This window comes from Oncorhynchus kisutch, linkage group LG7 (assembly GCF_002021735.2).
Source record: "Oncorhynchus kisutch isolate 150728-3 linkage group LG7, Okis_V2, whole genome shotgun sequence".
NCBI lineage: Eukaryota > Metazoa > Chordata > Actinopteri > Salmoniformes > Salmonidae > Oncorhynchus > Oncorhynchus kisutch.
Genome location: NC_034180.2, coordinates 4,627,447 through 4,641,714, shown reverse-complemented (window position 1 = coordinate 4,641,714; position 14,268 = coordinate 4,627,447). Strand labels below are relative to the sequence as shown.

At 44.3% G+C, this 14,268-nt stretch overlaps 2 protein-coding genes across 5 annotated transcripts; one reads left to right on the top strand and one right to left on the bottom strand.

The window, feature by feature from the left end:
• Nucleotides 1–465: 465 nt before the first annotated feature.
• On the bottom strand, nucleotides 466–3,454 carry LOC109894031 (signal peptidase complex subunit 3). Its single transcript, XM_020487247.2, has 4 exons — nucleotides 3,188–3,454; nucleotides 2,006–2,156; nucleotides 1,069–1,184; nucleotides 466–668 (listed from the first exon to the last, which is right to left on the bottom strand). The coding sequence occupies exons 1-4, from the start codon at nucleotides 3,328–3,330 to the stop codon at nucleotides 536–538; spliced, it is 543 nt and encodes a 180-aa protein (XP_020342836.1). The 5' UTR covers nucleotides 3,331–3,454; the 3' UTR covers nucleotides 466–535.
• A 665-nt stretch (nucleotides 3,455–4,119) lies between these two features.
• On the top strand, nucleotides 4,120–14,210 carry LOC109894030 (ankyrin repeat and SOCS box protein 5-like). 4 transcript variants are annotated; one of them, XM_020487244.2, is made up of 8 exons: nucleotides 4,120–4,378; nucleotides 10,679–10,758; nucleotides 11,477–11,584; nucleotides 11,872–12,022; nucleotides 12,215–12,349; nucleotides 12,482–12,490; nucleotides 12,698–12,889; nucleotides 13,207–13,443. In XM_020487244.2, the coding sequence occupies exons 1-8, from the start codon at nucleotides 4,180–4,182 to the stop codon at nucleotides 13,332–13,334; spliced, it is 1,002 nt and encodes a 333-aa protein (XP_020342833.1). In that variant the 5' UTR covers nucleotides 4,120–4,179; the 3' UTR covers nucleotides 13,335–13,443. The 4 variants fall into 4 exon arrangements, with proteins under 4 accessions (XP_020342833.1, XP_020342834.1, XP_031684272.1 ...); XM_020487246.2 differs by lacking the exon at nucleotides 4,120–4,378 and adding an exon at nucleotides 5,677–5,863; XM_020487245.2 differs by lacking the exon at nucleotides 12,482–12,490 and having other exon boundaries at nucleotides 4,121–4,378; nucleotides 13,207–14,210.
• The last annotated feature ends 58 nt before the right edge of the window (nucleotides 14,211–14,268 follow it).

The following is a 14,268-nucleotide window of genomic DNA, read 5'->3' as shown; positions in this document are numbered from 1 at the left end:
ACTGTAGTGACGCCCCTTACACTAAGATGCAGGGCCTATCCTCTTCTCTACTAATAACCAGTTATACAGAATTATCTTTCAGATGCTTTTTTTTATAAAAAAGAAAGCAACAGCTACAGTGAACAAACAAAAGGGAATTATTCAAAAGATTTCACATTGCCATTCATTATACAGGTACTGAGTACTACTGTAGAGTTACATGAAGCATGAGGAGTCCTGACTTTCTGGTCACTAAGTCCATCTCAGCAATGACCATTTAAACCAAGGGTTACTAGCAGTCAAATCCTTGCATCCTCCTCGATTCCTCACCTCTCTCAAAGTGCATGGAAGTAGATGATCCAAGGTCTCTCCTCTAACGAACTTTGAGAGGTATTTAGGAGAAAAAAAGAAGCAAGGATTTCACCGTTAGCAACATTTAGACAGCCCTTTTTCCTGTGGCAGCATCAATGCAAAGGCATACAATTGAACCGTTCCCAAATGTCCACTTTTATTAAAAGCCATAAAAGATTACACAACAAACAAACGGTGGAACAGTTTAGTAGCTCTTGGTGGTCTCGTATGATTCGGGGAAGGGGACAGACATGTGGCCAGAGCCCATGACCAGGGGCAGGATCCCAGCGTTGGGCACCACGTTCCAGGACAGTGTCAGGGTGATGTTTTTGTTCGCCCTGGTGGAGAGATCATCACACAAAGGCCTTAAACATCGTAGAACATTCCACCAGAATTTCCATTCAAAAGACTGGAGACAAGTGGGAGAGGTGCCAAAAATGGTCCTATACTGCCCTCTGCTGCATACAAAGGGTGTAACTATTCAACATAATGTAGGACTAAAGGGAAATCAGATGAAATTGTACTTGTCAGATAGTTTACAGTATGTTTAAAAGGTGTGGCAAAATGATTATGTCAATGTGCCTTTTATACCTACTGTAAACTGTATGTGACAAACTATTTGATTTGATTCAATAAAATGGCATCAAGACCGATTCCACACCAATCAAAAACATGATTTGATATCATTAGGTTTCTGGCACTAAAATAAAAGTGAGAGGGTGAACAGAGGGTGCTTACCGAAGACCGTTTCCGTCATCGAAGAAGAAGTACTTGGACTTCATGTCTCTGAGGTTGAGCTTGGTGCCCTCTCCTCTCAGCACGATCTTATCCCACAGAACCACCTGGTTCAGGGCCTGGAAGAAAGCACAACACGACGCAGTTAAATATCACTAGTTGGCAGCCATGCATGTCACCTTCCTAGGTGTCCTGATCCCAGATCTGTATCTAATCTAATTGTATTTGTCACATGAGCAGAATACAACAGACTTTACTGTGAAATGCTTACTTTACGAGCCCTTTCCCAACAATGCAGCGTTTAAAAGCAAGAAACATTTACTATAAATAAACACAGAAATAGTAACACAATTAAATAAGAACGAGACTATATACAAGGTGTACCGGTACTGAGTCAATGTCAATGTGACAAGGCAATCAGGATAGATAATAAACAGAGTAGCAGCAGTGTGTGTGAACGTGTGTCTATGTGTGTGTGGCGTCAATATGCATGTGTGTGTGTGGCGGGGGGGGGCGCTTGCCGTGCGGTAGCAGAGAGAACAGTCCATGACTAGGGTGGCTGGAGTCTGACAATTTTTAGGGCATTTTTTTTCTCCGCTGACACCTCCTGGTATAAAGGTCCTTGATGGCAGGGAGCATGGCCCCAGTGATGTACTGGGGCCATGCTACCAAAGCAAGCCAAGAAGAACGTAAGATAATGATAATTGATAGATCAACAGGAAAGAGAACAGGTGTGGGTTGTATTCATCACTCCGATTTTGCAACAGAAACCGTTTAGTCGAAACGGAAAACATATCGCAATGAAAATTAGAGTTGGAAGAGTGCCTTGGTCCTTCTTTCTATTAGATCATTTCAGGTAGGTACCTCCCCGCTTGGTTCTTAAATGGTCAACCGTTCCCGTTGCAAGACGTAATGTATACACCCGTTGTAAGACACTTACGTTGCTCTTGGTGGCGTACTCGGCAGACAAGTAGAGGAAGAGCTGCTTGACGTTCCAGTCAAATATGGGCTTTATGTCAGCAGAGAGGTCAAAGGTGATGAACCCCAGGTCACTTCTCTCCCTGGGTCCTGTGAAGTCATCCACGTTTTTCCTGTCAAATGGTAAAGGCCTAGTTAGTTGTGTGCAGTACATTGCATCCTAGAATTATGCCAAGACATTTCTTTCACCACGTGGAACAATAAGCTGGCTACACCATAGATATTAGTAGGCTACATTTACTTTATGGTTTCTGGCTGTACATTTAGGCAATGTTCTCTAGCTACACTTTGCACTGTATGGCTTGGTACAGCTACTTGAATGGTATACCACAGTTCAGTGGGCCCCCCGCAAGGGGGGACAACAGCCAACCACCTAAAATTCTACACATTTTGCCATGTGGTAAAAGGAAATCTGCAGTTTTCTAGTTAATCTCATGCTATTTTACATATGCCATGAGCCTGAGAGACAATGTTGCTGTTTAAAAGTAATTTCCTGCAAATCTAGAGAGAAAAAATTGCAGTTTTATAGCTGATCTCATGGTATTCTACACATGTTGCCATGATACTGAGAGAACATGTTGCAGTTTTGCAGCTAATTTCCTGAAAAAAAGAAAAAAAAATTGTGCCATGGTTCATGATCTGTTCATATGCTAATGAAGGGGGGGGGGGGGGGGGGTTGTAACTAGGCAAGTCAGTTAATAACAAGTTCTTAATTCCAGTAAGGTCGGAAACACTTGATCTGCTGGCAGCTAGGTTACAGTTTGACAAAATATACCGCGCTGACGTGCTGTTCAACTATTGGGTACAATGTTGCAAGCAGCAGCAGCTGGCATCCGGTCTGGCTGGTAGGCTACATTGTATCCAAAGACAAAAACAACGGTTGTTCATTGCTCAGGCAGTTTAATACACTGGTGTCTGTTAGATTGATTGGCGTCAATATTGCCATATGGATTCAATGATCACCTCGAGCTAGCATTAGTTAGCACCATTGCAAACACGCATACACCGAGCTAGCTATGTAGCCAATTGAGACCAATAACTGTTTATACGAATACAAATGTGATAGATCACGGAGTGAAATATATCTAAACCAAAACAAAGCATGTTCACTGTAGTTTAATAATAATAACTAGTCATCACTCACAGCATTACTCTCGAGACGTGGATATCCACCGGCACCCTCCTGTCTTTGAACGCCGTCGTGATAAAACAGCCAAACGTCAAAGCTGCCATCACGCTGAGCGAGAAGGCAAAGAGGGAATTTGCCCTCGACAACACTGTATTCATTTTGAAATAAAATTATATTACAGTTTCATACACAACGATGCGTAACACTTCTAGCTGCAAAAGCAGGAAGTGTAGTTTGTCACAACGAAATACGAAACAGGATGGTTCATCCGTAATCGATGGAACATTAAAGTGAAACATTGCCCCCATGTGTTATGGAGGCGAACTACAGTTCACACGACCAGTAATGGCTAAGGAATTTCATGACAGTAGACAATTGACTGGATAATATAATTTTGAAGTAAAAGTACATGAGTCGAGATAATGTTAAACCTCAAGAGAAGAAATGCTCTTTCTGAAGCATCACAACAAAATGGAACAAACCACAGGTCAACTAAGATTAAGGCCTGGGTTCGTTTTTTGTAACCACAGGTCACAGTCACAAAGCCCCTGGCTATAGCTGTACTGTATTCCCTGCCCTAGGACTGCTGGCAGAGTCTAAATGGCCCTAGGCCTGTATCCACAAAGCATCTTAGAGTAGGAGTGCTGATAGTGCTGATCTAGGTTCAGTGTTGCATTTTAGATGATAATGAATAAGAATACATGGATAGGAGGGGTCTAAGCCTAGATCTGCACTCCTACTCTGAGACACTGTATGACTATGGGCCCCAGTTGTCCCACAGGCAGGCAGGCAGCGCTACAATACAGCTGCTCTCTCCAGCTTATCCTATCTGGTCTCGACCCAGCTGCTGAGGGGAATTTCTGTGTCATTCTGAGCTGGCATATGACCCAGTACCAGAGTCAACACAACACAGATAGCCAGGCCCCCCATTTAAATTTCCAAAACATTAGCAGCCAGCCACCGACAGCCAGGCAAGACATAAGCAAGGCTAGACAAGAAAGGAAGCAATGACTCCAAATGTGGATAGCCAGTCTTTTGGAACAGTACACTACTCCAATGTCTACCTCTCCATATTCGCTCTGTTTTGCGTCAAGCTCTTTGTCAAGATCAGCCTGAATATTCTCACCCACTTCTATGTGGTGAAGGGGAATCGGAAGGAGGCTGCCCGCATTGCAGAAGAGTTTTATGATTTTGGACAAGGGCACAGTAAGTAGCTGTTTCCGTGAAAGGCAACAGACTATTATTCTATAGTAGAGGGTCATACACACACTTTCTACAGTAACGTGTGTGTATTAGGGTATTCCAGCTTTCTAAAAGCTATGTGTCTGTAACATGCCAGGCCAACTGTATCCAGTCTGCCCAGGAACTACCCAGCCTATTGTTGTGGCCCGGGGACATTAGGAACACTTAGATACATTGTGTATTAAATATACTTTCTTCTTGATGTCTTTCAATGCTCTTTTCTTGCTGAGGTACTGGGGGAAAGCACTGCATTGTAACAACCGCACCTGGGATGAGGGGAAAGACCCAGAACCTTTGGCATCATGACGACACGTTGGGTTGGCATGACAGAAATCTCTGATTCAATATTTCTTCCGCCCTTAGCGTATTCCACGCACTGCAATCGTCAAGTGATCTGATGGGATGACACAGGGAATGCAGATTTTTGAGACTATGTCAAATTAATATATTCAGTCCAGAGGTTTGCAGCTGTACGTGTTTGTATAAATGCGCGTGCCCCTTGGATGGGGGTCATACCTAGGAGCTGTGCCCTTATTAAAATGCCACACAATTCATAGACAGATTATATCGAAGCTGAGACTTGGCAGTTACAGCCTGTTGTCAGGCTGTAACTGTCACTAGGTTACGCACAGCGACTGTCAGCCAGGAATGTTTTGAGCTGAACAGAAGCATGTTAGAGAGAGGTTAGAGAGGCTCTAGCTTTCCATCCCCAAGTACAACTAGTTTAACTAGTCTATTTGATTTGATAACCTGTAGTAGGGATATTCAATTATGGCTCTGGAGAGGCAAATAGTTATTAACTAGTTATTAAAATTCCCTTACTAATCAAAGACTATTTCAGACCAGGGACATCAGGTATGTAAACTCTCTGGTCAATCAATGACCGATCAATGAATTAACTACCAAAGAAAACCTGCATTATGTCCGTCCCTGAATTATTACCTGACAATTATGACCTTATAACGTGACCAATGACGTTATAAACAGCATGTGGGTTTTTCACTTGAATATTGCAATCAAATGATTGTTACACAAGCAACTAGGCATACTCAAAATAGCAAATACTATATTCAACTTAAAGGTCAAACTTTAGTATTTCAAACCATGCAGAATGAATCCTTAATGAACAGAACGGTTCCTAACCCTGAGACCAGCGGGGGTAAAGGCTGTTCTGGTTCTTCTCTGCCTGTTCATGTTATTGTGGTGCTTGTCCTTGGCAGTGAAACGACAACAAGCCGAGCAACCAATCAGAGAGCAGGTTTTAGACTGGATCATGGTGCACTGTGGTGCGGGGACTGATAGCTGATGTAAACATGCCTGAAGTTCCGTCTGCAGAGAGCTCGAGCGAGCAGCAGCCAGAAAACACGTCGAGGAAAAGAACGTTAGAGAACACAGATGATTACACCGCAAAAAAGAAACCACGCTGTTGGGGTATTTTAACTAGCCAAGGTCAGTAGCGTTTTACGCACACACAATTGCGTATTTGCGCACTGGGTGAGTGCGTCTCGGACTGTCACAGTGCAATGTTATTATAGGACTCCTGTGCTGTTCGTGTCGAGTTTATTTGAGGTAGACAGAGGGGTTGACATAGAAATGTTTCGTGAAAAAGGCACCTGTTCTGGAACATTCCTATAGGATCCAGCCTATTTAGGACTGTGTTATAAGATGTGAAATGAAGCAAATTAATCAAACAAACGCCTTGGACACATCTGGTCAAATGGGTCCCTAGAGCAGTCGGGTGCTTATCCTACTGATGTGGATACAGATCCATACATCTTACATCATAACACAAATGCTTTTTAAATTTTATTTAACACATACTTTATTAGTATTATTACTAGGCCTATGTGTAGTAGTAGGCCTTAGGGTATGTGTCTATTAAAGTTTAATAACGACTGGCCTACAATAGCTGAAGCTACCATGTACTCTCATGACTCTCACACAAGACAATACGATTATGACCTTTGAACTGGACTAAGCAGCAGCTTCACACAATTAAACCTGATTGTATCTCTTTATCAGCTGTATCCAATCTAAACTGTAGCTGGGTCACATTAGGGTTGTAACTGCTTGATTACTAATTGACTTTGACATCCAAATGTTTTAAATGCAATAGTTTGTTATTTAGTAAATAAACAGAAAAACAGATTTCAGATATTATAGCCATTTCTGCTTCCTCCTGTTATTGCTTAGTGTGGCAAAGGGGAGCCTTAAACGAAAGCAAAAGTCACATGTTCAGTGCACTGTTGCAATATTCATGAGAGCTACCATTTTACCCTGCTAGAATAGAGACACCATGTGCTGTTCGAATGAGCATAATGGGCTTCAGCCGCACCAGGCAACCAGCTATAGAGGATCTGGACTGTGGGAAAGGTTGGCTGGGTTCCTGGAGAAAGGAGAGAAAATAGAGAGGGGGATTCCAGGTTGCTGTTGTGACTGGAATTAACTACTTACTGTGGCTCTAACATGTGCTTCCTAAGAATAGCTTCCAAACTCGAATTATCTCTGCAACAGTGGTGGTCCTCAGTGGCACCTGTTGTTATGCTATGTATACCTTGAAAGAGGGGTCTCTGTTATTGTCCTTTCCCCCAAAAAATATATATCAAAATGAATGTCAACAACAACAACAACAAAAAACAAAGATACAGTATTTTAGTTGTCCTATTCATCATAAAAGATAGTAGCAACAACAGGCCATTTCAGTGTACTACATGAGCTTGTCAGGTGATGCAGATGCCCTTCCAAAGATGGCCGACACAGTCACAGCTCTGCCTGTGTGAATCCATGCAATGACAAAAAGTCCCTTCAGTACAGTAACAGTACAGTAGGTGACAGGCGCCCTCTTCTCCTACAGGCAGCAACATGGGTATGTAGTATTGAATATTGCACTGCATTGCTGTGTGATGTTTATTTTATTAGTATTTATTTATTTCACCTTTATTTAACCAGGTAGGCTAGTTGAGAGCAAGGTATCATTTGCAACTGTGACCTGGCCAAGATAAAGCAAAGCAGTTCGACACAAACAACAACACAGAGTTACACATGGAATTAACAAACATACAATCAATAATACAGTAGAAAAATCCATATACATCATGTGCAAATGAGGTAGGAAAAATAGGCCGTGGTGGCGAAGTAATTACAATATAGCAATTAAACACTGGAATGGTAGAATGTGCAGAAGATGAATGTGCAAGTAGAGATACTGGGATGCAAAGGAGCAAGATAAATACATAAATACAGTATAGGGATGAGGTATATTGGATGGGCTATTTACAGATGAGCTATTTACAGCTGCAGTGATCTGTGAGCTGCTCTGACAGCTGGTGCTTAAAGCTAGTGAGGGAGGTAAGAGTCTCTAGCTTTAGTGATTTTTGCAGTTCGTTCCAGTCCTTGGCAGCAGAGAACTGGAAGGAGAGGCGTCCGAAGGAAGAATTGGCTTTGGGGGTGACCAGTGAGATATACCTGCTGGAGCACGTGCTGCGGGTGGGTGCTGCTATGGTGACCAGTGAGCTGAGATAAGGCGGGGCTTTACCTAGCAGAGACTTGTAGATGACCTGGAGCCAGTGGGTTTGGCGACGAGTATGAAGCGAGGGTCAACCAACGAGAGCGTACAGGTTGCAATGGTGGGTAGTGTATGGGGCTTTGGTGACAAAACGGATGGCACTGTGGTAGACTGCATCCAGTTTGTTGAGTAGAGTGTTGGAAGCTATTTTGTAAATGACATCGCGGATCGGAGGATCGGTAGGATAGTCAGTTTTACGAGGGTATGTTTGGCAGCATGATTGAAGGATGCTCTGTTGCGAAATAGGAAGCCGATTCTAGATTTAATTTTGGATTGGAAATGTATAATGTGAGTCTGGAAGAAGAGTTTACAGTCTAACCAGACACCTAGGTATATGTAGTTGTCCACATATTCTAAGTCAGAACCGTCCAGAGTAGTGATGCTGGACGGGCGGGTAGGTGCCTGCAGCGATCGGTTGAAGAGCATGCATTTAGTTTTACCTGCATTTAAGAGCAGTTGGTGGCCTCAGAAGGAGAGTTGTATGGCATTGAAGCTTGTTTGGAGGTTTGTTAACACAGTGTCCAAAGAAGGATTGTACAAGGCTATGCCTGCCAGATGTACAAGGCTATGCCTGCCAGCTGTACAAGGCTATGCCTGCCAGATTTACAAGGCTATACCTGCGGTTGTACAAGGCTATGCCTGCCAGATGTACAAGGCTATGCCTGCCAGATGTACAAGGCTATGCCTGCCAGGTGTACAAGACTATGCCTGCCAGTTGTACAAGGCTATGCCTGCCAGATGTACAAGGCTATGCCTGCCGGTTGTACAAGGCTATGCCTGCCGGTTGTACAAGGCTGTGCCTGCCGGTGTACAAGGCTATGCCTGCCGGTTGTACAAGGCTGTGCCTGCCGGTTGTACAAGGCTGTGCTTGCCGGTTGTACAAGGCTATGCCTGCTGGTTGTACAAGGCTATGCCTGCCGGTTGTACAAGGCTATGCCTGCCGGTTGTACAAGGCTATGCCTGCTGGTTGTACAAGGCTATGCCTGCCGGTTGTACAAGGCTATGCCTGCTGGTTGTACAAGGCTATGCATGCCAGATTTACAAGGCTATGCCTGCCAGATATACAAGGCTATCAAATCAAATTTATTTATATAGCCCTTCGTACATCAGCTGATATCTCAAAGTGCTGTACAGAAACCCAGCCTAAAACCCCAAACAGCAAGCAATGCAGGTGTAGAAGCACGGTGGCTAGGAAAAACTCCCTAGAAAGGCCAAAACCTAGGAAGAAACCTAGAGAGGAACCAGGCTATGTGGGGTGGCCAGTCCTCTTCTGGCTGTGCCGGGTGGAGATTATAACAGAACATGGCCAAGATGTTCAAATGTTCATAAATGACCAGCATGGTCGTATAATAATAAGGCAGAACAGTTGAAACTGGAGCAGCAGCACGGTCAGATGGACTGGGGACAGCAAGGAGTCATCATGTCAGGTAGTCCTGGGGCATGGTCCTAGGGCTCAGGTCCTCCGAGAGAGAGAAAGAAAGAGAGAATTAGAGAGAGCATATGTGGGGTGGCCAGTCCTCTTCTGGCTGTGCCGGGTGGAGATTATAACAGAACATGGCCAAGATGTTCAAATGTTCATAAATACCCAGCATGGTCAAATAATAATAAGGCAGAACAGTTGAAACTGGAGCAGCAGCACGGCAAGGTGGACTGGGGACAGCAAGGAGTCATCATGTCAGGTAGTCCTGGGGCATGGTCCTAGGGCTCAGGTCCTCCGAGAGAGAGAAAGAAAGAGAGAAGGAGAGAATTAGAGAACGCACACTTAGATTCTACTCCAGATACTCCAGATATAACAAACTGACCCTAGCCCCCCGACACAAACTACTGCAGCATAAATACTAGAGGCTGAGAAAGGAGGGGCCAGGAGACACTGTGGCCCCATCCGAGGACACCCCCGGACAGGGCCAAACAGGAAGGATATAACCCCACCCACTTTGCCAAAGCACAGCCCCCACACCACTAGAGGGATATCTTCAACCACCAACTTACCATTCTGAGACAAGGCTGAGTATAGCCCACAAAGATCTCCGCCATGGCACAACCCAAGGGGGGGGGGGGGCGCCAATCCAGACAGGATCACCACATCAGTGAATCCAGGGACGGCATGAGAGAGCCCCAGTAAGCAAGTGACTCAGCCCCTCTAATAGGGTTAGAGGCAGAGAATCCCAGTGGAAAGAGGGGAACCGGCCAGGCAGTGACAGCAAGGGCGGTTCGTTGCTCCAGAGCCTTTCCGCTCACCTTCCCACTCCTGGGCCAGACTACACTCAATCATATGACCCATGCCTGCCAGATGGCCTGCTTGGTTGAGCTACAGTTATATATAGCTCCATCCACACTGTAAGAGAGTGAAAATCTATCTAGCGCTCGCTCGGTGATATTAGTGACAGCTGTGACAACTGGGTTTCAATTTTCTGAACATATGAACATGCATAGTGGACTGGTACTACTGGCTTTTGGGATGTAATTCTAGATTAGAATTACGGTAATGATTGAATAATAAGGATAGCGACAGAGAGTGAAGGCTCTGATGAATGCTGTCATTGTATCAGACTTGAATGGGAATGTGCTGGTTATATATATATATTTGTGGATGTGAGCATTAAGAGCTTGTATGATAGTGAAGCGCTGTCACTGTAAACATATGACTGTAATGTGTGTTGTTTTGGAGAGGCTCAGTGTTTTGTCTGTCCCTCTCCCAGGGTCATGGGCGGACCGGTCCCCTCTCCACGAGGCAGCGTGTCATGGCCGTCTCCTGGCCCTCAGGACCCTTCTCTCACAGGTGAGTCACACACAGAGGGGCGGGGCACCACATCGCAAAGATTTCTGGTCAATTGTTTATACCATGTTAAGACAGAGGGACTTTTTTGACACCTTTATATAAAATAAAATGCTGATGCTCTGTCTGTACGTCCCAGATAAGATACATATATTTTTGCCATTTTCCCTCGTAGTCAGATCTCCAAAAGTTTATTTGGGTAGTTCATCTGTAGATGCTCTACAGACTGTCAGTGATATTTCAATTATCTATCTACTAACTTTAGCTCTAATCCTAATCTTTACCCTTATCCTAAACCTAAACTCAACCCTAACCCTAACCCTGACCTAACCTTAACCCTCACTCTAGAAACTAAAAAGGCTTCTTCGCCGGTTCCCATAGGAGAACCCTTTGAAAAACTCATTTTTGGTTCCAGGTTAAAACCCTTTTGGTTCCAGGTAGAACTTTTTTTTTACACAAAGGATTCTACATGGAACCCTAAAGAGTTCTACCTGGAACCAAAATGATTTATAGTATGGAGACAGCCTTAGAACCATTTTGGAACCCTTTTTTTCTAAAGAGTGTAACCCGTATTGGAAACCTAACCGTAACCTTAGCAAGCAGCTGCTTCTCAACAGAGTGTGTTGATAGTATGACCATCTGTAGAGCATTCACACAAAATAACGTGTTGGGAAAGTGAGGCCTATATAACGAATGCAAACATTTCTTGTTGTCATCCCAGGGTTACAACGCAAACATCCCTACCATAGACCATGTGACGCCGTTGCATGAGGCTTGCCTGTCAGACCACGCGTCATGCGCCAAGGCGCTCGTTGCAGCTGGTGCCAATGTAAGTCATGACCAAACGGACGCACATACAAACACATCACGCTCCACGTCAGAACGAGACGTCATTATGCTGTGGCAGCAACTCCTCTTTTTACATTCCGATTGACTTGCCTTTGTTGTAACTTTGTTGTCGGCACCTAATTATTTTACATTCTGATTGACTCGCCTTTGTTGTAATTTTGTTGGCAGCAAGTCCTCTTTTTACATTCCGCTTGACTCGCCTTTGTTGTAACTTTATAACTTATAGGTACACATGGTTTTCTGACAATGCTCCATCTATCTGATCAGGTAAATGCCACCACCATTGATGGGGTGACGCCGCTGTTCAATGCCTGCTCAGCGGGCAGTGCCACCTGTACAGAGGTACTGCTGGAAAACGGTGCCAAGCCCCAGTCAGAGATGTGCCAGCCCTCGCCCATACACGAAGCCTCCAGCAAAGGTACTGCCATCGCAGGATATGTGTGTCATACACATAGCTGTCACTTTACTGTGAGGTTTTGAGGTACTCTGGCTGGTTTTGAAGTACTCTGGCTGTAATTTTGGTATGTTTTCCCCCTCTATTCTAAGATGAGAGTACTGAATGCGTTTCTGAACGAGAGTATCCTGGTAACACAGGGCGTATTGTGTGTAGGCAGAATTGCTTGTCTGGAGGCACTGATCACATGGGGAGCAGACGTGGACTATGATATTCCTCACCTGGGAACCCCCCTGTACATCGCCTGCATCTCCTCAGCACTCCAGTGCACACAGAAACTCCTCGATGGAGGTCAGTAACTAACCAGACCCTTTGGTCCTAACTTCAAATGATCTCTCCAATTGACATCAATGCATTTTTATTAATTTATTTTTTACGGTTCATCCGTTTGTCCTTTTTTTCCCTTCTGTATTCTGCATTTAGTAAGGAAAGGTATGTCACGGGACATTGTTTTACCTGACGCAGTACTCACAAACATGGAGCGTGTTCAGTAGGGAGAATCTATTGAAACTGAGTGAAACGGCAAGGAACTACACAAACGAGTCCCTTCAGATCATAGATTCATGTTTTCTGTTGCAAACCATTTTGCTACAGTGTGACCTACTGACCAAAACCAATGTTGTCTGGTTTGCTCCACAGGGGCCAATGTGCAGAAGGGCAGGTTCCTGGAGAGCCCGCTCCATGCAGCAGCTCAGAAGGACTGTACTGAGATCATCAATGTGTTGTTAGAGTTTGGAGCAAACATTAACGCTAAAAACCTAGAGCTTAAGAGACCGGTGGAGTCAGCCCCACCTAACAGCTCAGCAGAGGAGACGTTACTGCTGTATGAAGGTAAGATTATTCTCAGTTCACATGGGAATATTAGCCTGATTCCAGATCAGTTTGTACTGTATAACAAACTCATATGTTTGTTTTCATGCCAAACTTGTGGTCTGATCAGAAACCGATACTGAAGTTTCTTGATACTAATTCTGATCTGGGACCAGGTTAGGAAATATCCCAGTTCAGCTGGTGGGAAGAAGTCAGAATCCCTTGTAAAACATTGCTATTTGGATTATAAAAGTGGATGATATTGAGGCTGTCTTGGATTAATCAGATAATCTCTATATCTCTTGCTCTCTCCCTCTTGTTTCTCTCTCTCTCTGCAGCAACACCTCAGTCACTATGTCAACAGTGTCGTCTCAGTGTCAGAGATTATATGGGCCGATCTCGACTACACCTCATCCCTCAGTTACACCTCCCCAACCCTCTCAAACGCTTCCTCCAGTACAGATAGAACACAACGCTCTCTCACTCTCTTTCTGTATGTCTGTCTGTCTGTCTGTCTGTCTGTCTGTCTGTCTGTCTGTCTGTCTGTCTGTCTGTCTGTCTGTCTGTCTGTCTGTCTGTCTGTCTGTCTGTCTGTCTGTCTGTCTGTCTGTCTGTCTGTCTGTCTGTCTGTCTGTCTGTCTGTCTGTCTGTCTGTCTCTCTGTCTGTTGCTCTCTCCCTTCCCCTCTCTGTTTCTCTCTGTCTGTTGCTCTCTCCCTTCCCCTCTCTGTTTCTCTCTGTCTGTTGCTCTCTCCCTTCCCCTCTCTGTTTCTCTCTGTCTTCCTCTTTCTCTCTCTTTCTAAATGAGAGCATCGTCATAATAGAGGATATTCTTTCTCCCACCCTCTCTCTCCCTCTCTCCCTCCCCCTCTCTCTTTCTCTCTCTCTCTCTCTCTCTCTCTCTCTCTCTCTCTCTCTCTCTCTCTCTCTCTCTCTCTCTCTTTCTCCCACCCTCTCTCTCTCTTTCTCCCACCCTCTCTCTCTTTCTCTCTGTTTCTCTCTCCGTCCATCTTTATCATCAAGGGAATGTTTTATTACACACTGAACCTTGTTTCTTTTTAACCCAGAACCTCAAGTGCACCGAATCCCTCCCATTCACTGACATCTGTTTCCACTCTTTCTCTGAAGCACCTACGTACAAGGTCATGTAAATATGTATATTCTGTTACATTGACCAAAACAACAACTCATTTCAATTATTTTCTTATATAATATTAGTCAACGAATATATTAACGTGACCCGTATATGCATAACTCACTGAAAAATGTACAGTATTTTGCCAAAAATCATTTCACATACCTCTCACCTGTTTCACTCTAATAAATAAGAATGTTATTCCATGATGTGCTTGTCTTGGAGATTATACTTCTGGCATGTTTCGGCTGTGGTTTAGTTCAGTCG

Excerpts from the sequence above, each read along its gene's own strand:
- LOC109894030 (XM_020487244.2), top strand. The coding sequence starts at position 4,180 with ATGACTCCAAATGTGGATAGCCAGTCTTTTGGAACAGTACACTACTCC. Across the intron at positions 4,379-10,678 it reads TGATTTTGGACAAGGGCACA|GGTCATGGGCGGACCGGTCC; the intron begins GTAAGTAGCTGT and ends TCCCTCTCCCAG. Across the intron at positions 12,890-13,206 it reads GACGTTACTGCTGTATGAAG|CAACACCTCAGTCACTATGT; the intron begins GTAAGATTATTC and ends CTCTCTCTGCAG.
- LOC109894031 (XM_020487247.2), bottom strand. The coding sequence starts at position 3,330 with ATGAATACAGTGTTGTCGAGGGCAAATTCCCTCTTTGCCTTCTCGCTC. Across the intron at positions 2,157-3,187 it reads CACGTCTCGAGAGTAATGCT|GAAAAACGTGGATGACTTCA; the intron begins GTGAGTGATGAC and ends ACCATTTGACAG. Across the intron at positions 1,185-2,005 it reads AGTACGCCACCAAGAGCAAC|GCCCTGAACCAGGTGGTTCT; the intron begins GTAAGTGTCTTA and ends GCTTTCTTCCAG.